This window comes from Nicotiana tomentosiformis, chromosome 1 (genome assembly GCF_000390325.3).
Source record: "Nicotiana tomentosiformis chromosome 1, ASM39032v3, whole genome shotgun sequence".
In the NCBI taxonomy this organism is placed as follows: domain Eukaryota; kingdom Viridiplantae; phylum Streptophyta; class Magnoliopsida; order Solanales; family Solanaceae; genus Nicotiana; species Nicotiana tomentosiformis.
In genome coordinates this window covers 34,894,548-34,901,764 of record NC_090812.1, presented here as the reverse complement: position 1 = coordinate 34,901,764, position 7,217 = coordinate 34,894,548, and the positions used below count along the sequence as shown (strand labels likewise).

Below are 7,217 nucleotides of genomic sequence, written 5' to 3'. Positions count from 1 at the left end.
TTCTAAGCCTTAAAAGTTTGCAAACACTTAAGTATCAATAACATTGAATAAGAAAAATAAAATTTACTTTAAAAAATAAAAAAAATTGCACGGCCCGATCCAGCACGCTAAGCTCGAACCCGGACGGACAAAAAAAAATCCGAAAAAAGTACAGCCTGCTAACTCAGTCCGCTAATAGCCCGCAACGTTAAACGGACGGGCTAGTTTTTTTTTGTGTCCAACCCATCCCAGCCCGCCCGTTAAACACCCGTAGATTACACTGAAATTTAATATAAAAAATTTTAGTGAAAGGATTGGTTTTGCATCAAATGACGTTTTTATTCGAAAAATAATAATATGGGAATTATTATTATTAATTCGATTGATTATCTTATATTTTTTATATTTAAATACTCTTATGTATTGCTAATAAATATATTCTTATTTATATTATTTGACGCATAAAATAATACACATAATCTCACTTAACTTATTATGCAGGTATTCAATAGAAAGCTTAAAAAAATAAACCACAATTATTTTTTCTTGTACCATCAATCAAAATATTGTAGTAGTAACTAGGGGTGTTAGTGGTTCGGTTCTGCCGATTATTTTATAAAATTTACACCATATCAATTTTTTGGTTATTCTATTATATATAACCAAAAATAGACTTTTCGAAACCGTCCCAATCATGCCGGTTTCTCTTCGGTATCGGTACGGTTCGGTTAATTTTCGATAATTTTTTTTAAATGTCATGTAAAAGTTACTAGTAGAAGTAGAATGCAATAACACACGTACTTTTATAGAACTTAGCAAAACTCTCTCGACATTCTTATAATTTAAAAGGTAATGAATTAAGAAAACATGAAAGATGGTTAGAGTATAGATCCATCAACTATTCTACAATAACGTAAAAGAAACTACACAAATACAATATATTAACCAAGCTGAGACTCAGAATAAAGTCTATAGAAGATTAAATATTCAAAAAGATAAATCTAAATCATGCGAAAGGAAACATATTCAATACATTGTAGTTTGTTACTCATAACTGCTACAATACCTTGTGTCTTGCTAGTGAATATGCTGGAAATAATTTAGTTTCAATAGGAATAGCATAATAGGTTTGGGAATTAGGATTTTGAGTTTAATTACTTGTTGGCTTGTAACTGTTTCATAATTCCAAGGCCCGAGAAAAAATTTAATGCTTTATTATTTTAAACTTAATATATAAATATAATTTTTATATTATAAATTTATTCGGTACGGTTCGATATTTTTTCGGTTTATTTTCATAAATAAAAAACCTACCCTAATTAGCAGTACTGTTATAGATTTAAATAAAAACCTACAGTTTTATTAAAAGAAACATAAAAATCAGTTCGGTTTACTACTCATTTTATACTTATTAGTTGTTATGTGACTTATCGGGGTAGTTGATTCGGTTTCGAGGATGTACTTGAATGCGATGAGACACTTAGTCTTAAGGTTTAAAACTTAAGTTGAAAAGGTTGACCGGTTGTTGACTTACGTGTAAACGACTCTGGAATGGGGTTTTGATGGTTTCAAGAGCTCCGTTGGGTGATTTGGTCGGTTTAGTCGATTTTTAAATATCCATTCACATTCCTTTCTAGTAACATTAGCTTATACAAATTTTTATGTTGGGATTATTTGTTAGTGTGGTAAACGTCCCTCTAAAAATCAAAAAGACCAAAATGCCCTTATGTTTCTCCACGGTGGACTGGTGGAGGAAAACGTTATCCATACGGATTAATATTCAGCCACAACCAATGAAGGAGACAACACAAACCACCCGAATGAGAAAAAGAAACAGAAACAAGAACTTTCTCATGCACAGAATCTTCTCTCTTATCTCACCATTTCTGATCTCTTACTATGGAAACCATTCTCTCCCCTCCTTCTCTTTGTCCTCTCTTCAACCCCAAAACAGCTTCCCTTTTAAAGCCTTTTCTTCCCCTCTCTCACTTACCTAGATCAAGTTCAATAAGTTCAGCTAAGCCAATTTGCTGCAGCCTCAAGAAACAAGCTTCCAAGATTGACAAAGACTCATCTTTTTCAATACCCAAAAGTTGGTTTTCCAGTGTTCAGCAAGGATTAGCTGCTGTAGCTATTTCTTTAGCCCTCAATTTTTGTCCAGTTGTGTTATCTGGTTCTGCATTGGCTTCTGAATTTGATGTGCTAAATGAAGGTCCTCCAAAGGACTCCTATGTGGTTGATGATGCTGGTGTACTTAGTAGGGTGACAAAGTCTGATTTGAAGGCATTGTTGTCTGATGTGGAGAAGAGAAAAGGCTTCCACATTAATTTCATCACTGTCCGCAAACTCACTGTAATTTTCCTTCTCTTCTTTATCTTGTCATTAGAAGCCACACCATGAATTAGACCATGATTAGAAAAAAAATCAATCTTTATGATGCTTTTCTGCTTGATTTGCTGTTAAACTTAAAAGTTTTCTCATAAATCCTTTGTGAAACTTAAGTGCTGGTAGGCCTAAACCTGTAAATTACAACCCCCCCCCCCCCCCTTCTCCTTTTCCAAAAACAAGATCAGTAGGAGAAGAAAAAAATGAACCTGTCATATATTGAGGGAGGAAAATAATTAAAAATGGTATTTTTTTTTTTTTTTTTGTAGAGCAAAGCTGATGCTTTTGAGTACGCTGATACTGTTTTGGAGAAGTGGTACCCGAGTGTTGAGCAAGGAAATGACAAGGGTATAGTTGTGCTCATTACAAGTCAAAAGGAAGGCGCGATAACTGGTGGTCCTGAATTTGTAAAGGCTGTTGGAGACACTGTTCTTGATGCTACTGTCTCAGAGAACCTTCCAGGTAGGCAACACTTCCTTTCTATTCCTTATTGTTTTGGGCGTGTTGATTGATTTTGTCATGGAAATTGATTTCCAACTGAATGGATTATTGGCAAGAAGTAAGAATAACAATCTTGGTAGGACATGAATTATAGTACAGAGAATTAGAATATGAGAATATTACTTTGCATAGATGCTACTAGGTTAGAAAAGTCTAATGCCCTTCGTCAACATTAACAATGGCATTTAAACAATTTAGTGAGTTTGATAAATAGTCTACCGGAAACAGCCTCTCTATCTTCATAAGGTAGGGGTAAGATCTGCGTACACACTAACCTCCGCAGACCGCACTTGTGGGATTACACTGGGTTTATTGTTGTTGTTGTTGTTGTTGTATTGAGTTTGATAAATGCTTGATTTTCTAACCTTAGGTCTTAGCTGCTAGAAAAGCTGTTTCCTTGTCATGTCTATGGAGTTACAAATAGTACCTAGAAACACAAACTCCAAAAGAGTTGCCTAGTTGTTTATATATTCGTAATGATCTAGAGACAATCTAATGGAGGAATGAGGATTTTTCCTTATTAGTTATTCAGTTTATGCAATAAGAATTGTTTAACAAGAATGATTCTAGTTGGATGGCAATGACATGTAAACATGCAAGAAATGGAAACATATCCATTTCTCCCGACTCTTTTTTTTTTTCCCTTTAAACTTCTCTGAGGAGCATATTCTATTGTAGCAGGATTTGCTTCTCTGCTATTTTGTCATGAGAATTGTGGCAAATTTTCCTTCATTCAAGGAATCTTTTTATAACATGGACCTGCTAGGTATGTATGCATTAAGATAGTTTTTGTGGTCCAATTAAAGCGCCAAGAAGGTTGAAAGTCTTTGACTTGAAGTTTTGCTGGAGAATACCCCTTCATAATCTTGAATATCATGACCAAATAAAACAAAAACTACAAAGGTCAGGTATCAACTTTGATTGTTATGTTGTATTTCGAGATTAACAACAAATTACCAGTGCTGCTAATAAAGGCGAAAAGACTAACTAATGGCTTGAAATCAGATCTGAGTAGCTAGATTCCACAACAAGCGGGAGGTATGACGAGTAGTTTTTTGAAGAGTGAATTTGATCCTATATTTGTCATTTTTGTTTGAAAAATGCACGCTGGAAAAGGATGCTTGTCAGCTTATCGACTAAGAGATCAGACCACTCATGTTGTTTTAACTAGTCATTAACGGTAGGGTTAATTAGTACTCTTCCGGTATGTGTTGCAAAATAAATGGTGGTTAAGAAGTCATTTCTTGCTACTGCTATCTACTTCGCGAGCTTTCAGTGCTCCATTCTTTAACTTCCCTTTTTAGTTGGTCCATGGGGCTTATGAATATTCATTAACTTGGATTACACTTTTAAGAGGCAACCTTGCTTAGAAGTTAAAAGAAGAAAGTGTAAGGTCTCTCTATTTCAGTTGTATAAAAAGGGCAGCCCGGTGCACTAAGCTCCCGCTATGCGCGGAGTCTGGGGAAGGGCCGGACCACAAGGGTCTATTGTACGCAGTCTTACCCTGCATTTCTTCAAGAGGCTGCATTTCAGTTGTAAATAGAGGAGAATTAGACTCCAGAACAATTATCTTTTGTTTCATAATGAAACTTGTACACTAATGCTCTTGTTTCTGATGGTGAGGCTATTGGTTTCAATGTTTGTAGTCTTGGCTACTGAAGAGAAGTACAATGAAGCAATTTACAGCACTGCCAAACGTCTTGTTGCTGCCATTGATGGCCTTCCTGATCCTGGGGGTCCCCAGCTCAAGGATAATAAAAGAGAATCCAATTTCAAATCCAGAGAGGAAACAGATGAGAAAAGAGGACAATTCACACTTGTCGTTGGTGGCTTGTTAGTGATTGCTTTCGTTGTTCCCATGGCTCAATACTATGCATATGTTTCAAAGAAGTGAACTGTCTGATTCTGGAAGATTTCATTTTGACTTGAGTAAGCATGTATATTATCTTGTACAAATGGTCTATTTTGAAATGACTGATTCATGAGAAATTTTAAAAAGGATAAAAATGAAAATTTTGGACCTCCCCTAACATAAGGGATATTACCATTTCTTTTTATGAGAGTAGAGAAACTTCCCTGTTGCATAGCTGATAATATAAAGGGGGATTTAGTGTGGTACATTTCATCACATGATCGATAAGCTGTTCTATATTTTCAGGCATTCATGGAAGTGATGAATTTCATTAATAAATCAGAATATATAAGTACTATACAGAGAATAAAACAATGACAAGCATGTTAATTCCTCAAAACTTCAGTTTAAGAAGGAAAGGCATCTTGTCTGCAAAGGGTGGATCGGAGTATTTTCCGGTGAGAATTTGTGAGGCAACCAACTGATTTGCAGTTTCTGTGTAGTGAATTCCATCCCAATTGATATATTCACTACTGTCATTGCATGCTTTGGCCGTGACATTGTTTCCATCAACCACCTTTGTCTGACCACAGGCAACCCTGCTGTCATAGTTGAGTGGAGGTCCTCCATATCCACAGCAAGCCATTAAGGGCTGCTCAAATCCTGCAATACATAAAAGCAAAAGATCAAATGTTAAATAAAGTTCATATGATATCGATGAAGGAACAATATTACCAACTTCATTTATTTCTCATAAATTCTAAAATCCCAAAGAAATTGGAAAATTACCATATCGGGAATTATTTGCTATCAGATTAGACTTGATGGTGAAAATATCGACATGAGTGATATTTGCATCTGTATACTGGCCCTGCAGCTTCTTGCAAAGAGCGTAAAGCTGCAGGTTCAAAATTTTTGCAGCTTGATTATGTGAGCTAACACATCCTAGTTCATCCAACTTTGATGCATCAGTTCCAAATTTGGCTATATTCTGACCTAAGCAACCCAAAGGACCGGTGTTATGAACCCAGAAATTCCTGGCTCCTAGGTCATACAATCTCTGTGATGTCAAAAATGAAGCGGAAATAAGTTTAGAGCTTCATTTCATAAGCACTACAGGAGTTTTGCATAATTTTCTGTTATTAGTTTTGACCTTGACACCATCTTCAAATTCTACAAGAATTGTTGGAATTGAAGCTAGAATTTGATCCAATGTCTTGGAATAAAATCCACCAGCAAGATCATTCTGGCCTATATCGAACATATAAAGACCTTTCTGGAAAAAATCTTGAGCTGGAACATACTTATCATATTTTCTGGCTGCAAAGAAAATCAATAAAATCTCACAAGATATAGGATTCTGATGTTATGAAAAAGGGGTTCTGATAATCAAAACATGACCAAACTTACTCTTAGCTTGGATTTCGAGAACCCGATTCTTGAACCTGAAAAACTGAGCAACTTGAATCCCAAATGAAAAAGGGCTAACAGATGATGCAGTGGCAGGAAGTATGGTTGAACCAGCAGCTGCAAAGTTAGCTCCTTTTCTGAAAGTTGGTGCACCAATGGAATCCAAATAGGAGTTCAAGAATGGCAGGTCCATTGCATCCACTGCAACAAAAATGCATAACAAAAAAAGAAAACCAGAATATCAATATAAACTTGAAATGAAGACCATCTCCCCAAAAAATAAAAAGAATGGGACATTAAATTGGGAAGCTTACTCAAGAAATCGATGATTAGCCGGCCATCACAGAACCTCCCAGATGGTTTCTGGAAATAAGTCTGTCCATTAGGTGGCTCCAGGCGATCACCAACGCCTGCAACAAGCCCTCCTGTATCAGAATTTGAATCACCAAAGTTGAAGACTGCAGGGTAATCGAAATCTATGGTATTGGCCAGGGGAAAACAGATGAAGAAGAGGGCAAGAATGTGGAGAAAACAAGTGGTTGAAGAAGCCATGTTTGTTGCCCCTTTGACAGAAAAGTTGGATTTTTCGTCCTCTTAAAATAAGAGCTGGTGAGCTTTTGTTTCAATTTCAAGTTATCTTTGAGATGTGGGAAAGGTTAAAAGATTGTGAATTGGTTGTTGTTCAATTACTTACATATCCTTCAAAGATAATGGATGCTATGATTAGAAGTGTTTCTATTAAGGAGAAACAGATTGATTAGGACACTTTCCCTGTAATCAATCAGGTAACAATTGTCCTTTTCTATGTTATTTTATCTAACCACTGATAAGTGATAAAAATACTCAGCTGAGAAAAAACTGGCGATATAGTTATGTGACTATGACATTTTAGAATGTCAGTGCATTCATTTCAGATGTCATGTTTTACTCAATCTTGGTCAGGCATGTACATTTGAAAGTTGCTTGTCTTCAACGTATCTCTATGAATAACATTGTCGTTTCCTTTTTTTCTTGGCTTCCCAAGTGTAAGATAGTGTAATCTTTCTACTTTTAAACATAAGGTGGATCTAAATTGAGAAAATAATGAAGA

The 7,217-nt window shown here is 35.7% G+C and overlaps 2 protein-coding genes across 2 annotated transcripts; one reads left to right on the top strand and one right to left on the bottom strand.

The window, feature by feature from the left end:
* Positions 1–1,777: 1,777 nt before the first annotated feature.
* On the top strand, positions 1,778–4,878 carry LOC104097575 (UPF0603 protein At1g54780, chloroplastic). Its single transcript, XM_009604160.4, has 3 exons — positions 1,778–2,331; positions 2,634–2,826; positions 4,512–4,878. Exons 1-3 carry the CDS (start codon positions 1,879–1,881, stop codon positions 4,757–4,759), a joined length of 894 nt encoding a protein of 297 aa, XP_009602455.1. The 5' UTR covers positions 1,778–1,878; the 3' UTR covers positions 4,760–4,878.
* Positions 4,879–5,026: 148 nt separating this feature from the next.
* Positions 5,027–6,889, bottom strand: LOC104097574 (GDSL esterase/lipase At1g54790). Its single transcript, XM_009604159.4, has 5 exons — positions 6,442–6,889; positions 6,128–6,328; positions 5,871–6,037; positions 5,507–5,777; positions 5,027–5,380 (listed from the first exon to the last, which is right to left on the bottom strand). Exons 1-5 carry the CDS (start codon positions 6,677–6,679, stop codon positions 5,112–5,114), a joined length of 1,146 nt encoding a protein of 381 aa, XP_009602454.1. The 5' UTR covers positions 6,680–6,889; the 3' UTR covers positions 5,027–5,111.
* Positions 6,890–7,217: the final 328 nt, after the last annotated feature.

Excerpts from the sequence above, each read along its gene's own strand:
- LOC104097575 (XM_009604160.4), top strand. The coding sequence starts at position 1,879 with ATGGAAACCATTCTCTCCCCTCCTTCTCTTTGTCCTCTCTTCAACCCC. Across the intron at positions 2,332-2,633 it reads TCACTGTCCGCAAACTCACT|AGCAAAGCTGATGCTTTTGA; the intron begins GTAATTTTCCTT and ends TTTTTTTTGTAG. Across the intron at positions 2,827-4,511 it reads TGTCTCAGAGAACCTTCCAG|TCTTGGCTACTGAAGAGAAG; the intron begins GTAGGCAACACT and ends CAATGTTTGTAG.
- LOC104097574 (XM_009604159.4), bottom strand. The coding sequence starts at position 6,679 with ATGGCTTCTTCAACCACTTGTTTTCTCCACATTCTTGCCCTCTTCTTC. Across the intron at positions 6,329-6,441 it reads GCTAATCATCGATTTCTTGA|TGGATGCAATGGACCTGCCA; the intron begins GTAAGCTTCCCA and ends TTTTTGTTGCAG. Across the intron at positions 5,381-5,506 it reads AGCAAATAATTCCCGATATG|GATTTGAGCAGCCCTTAATG; the intron begins GTAATTTTCCAA and ends TATGTATTGCAG.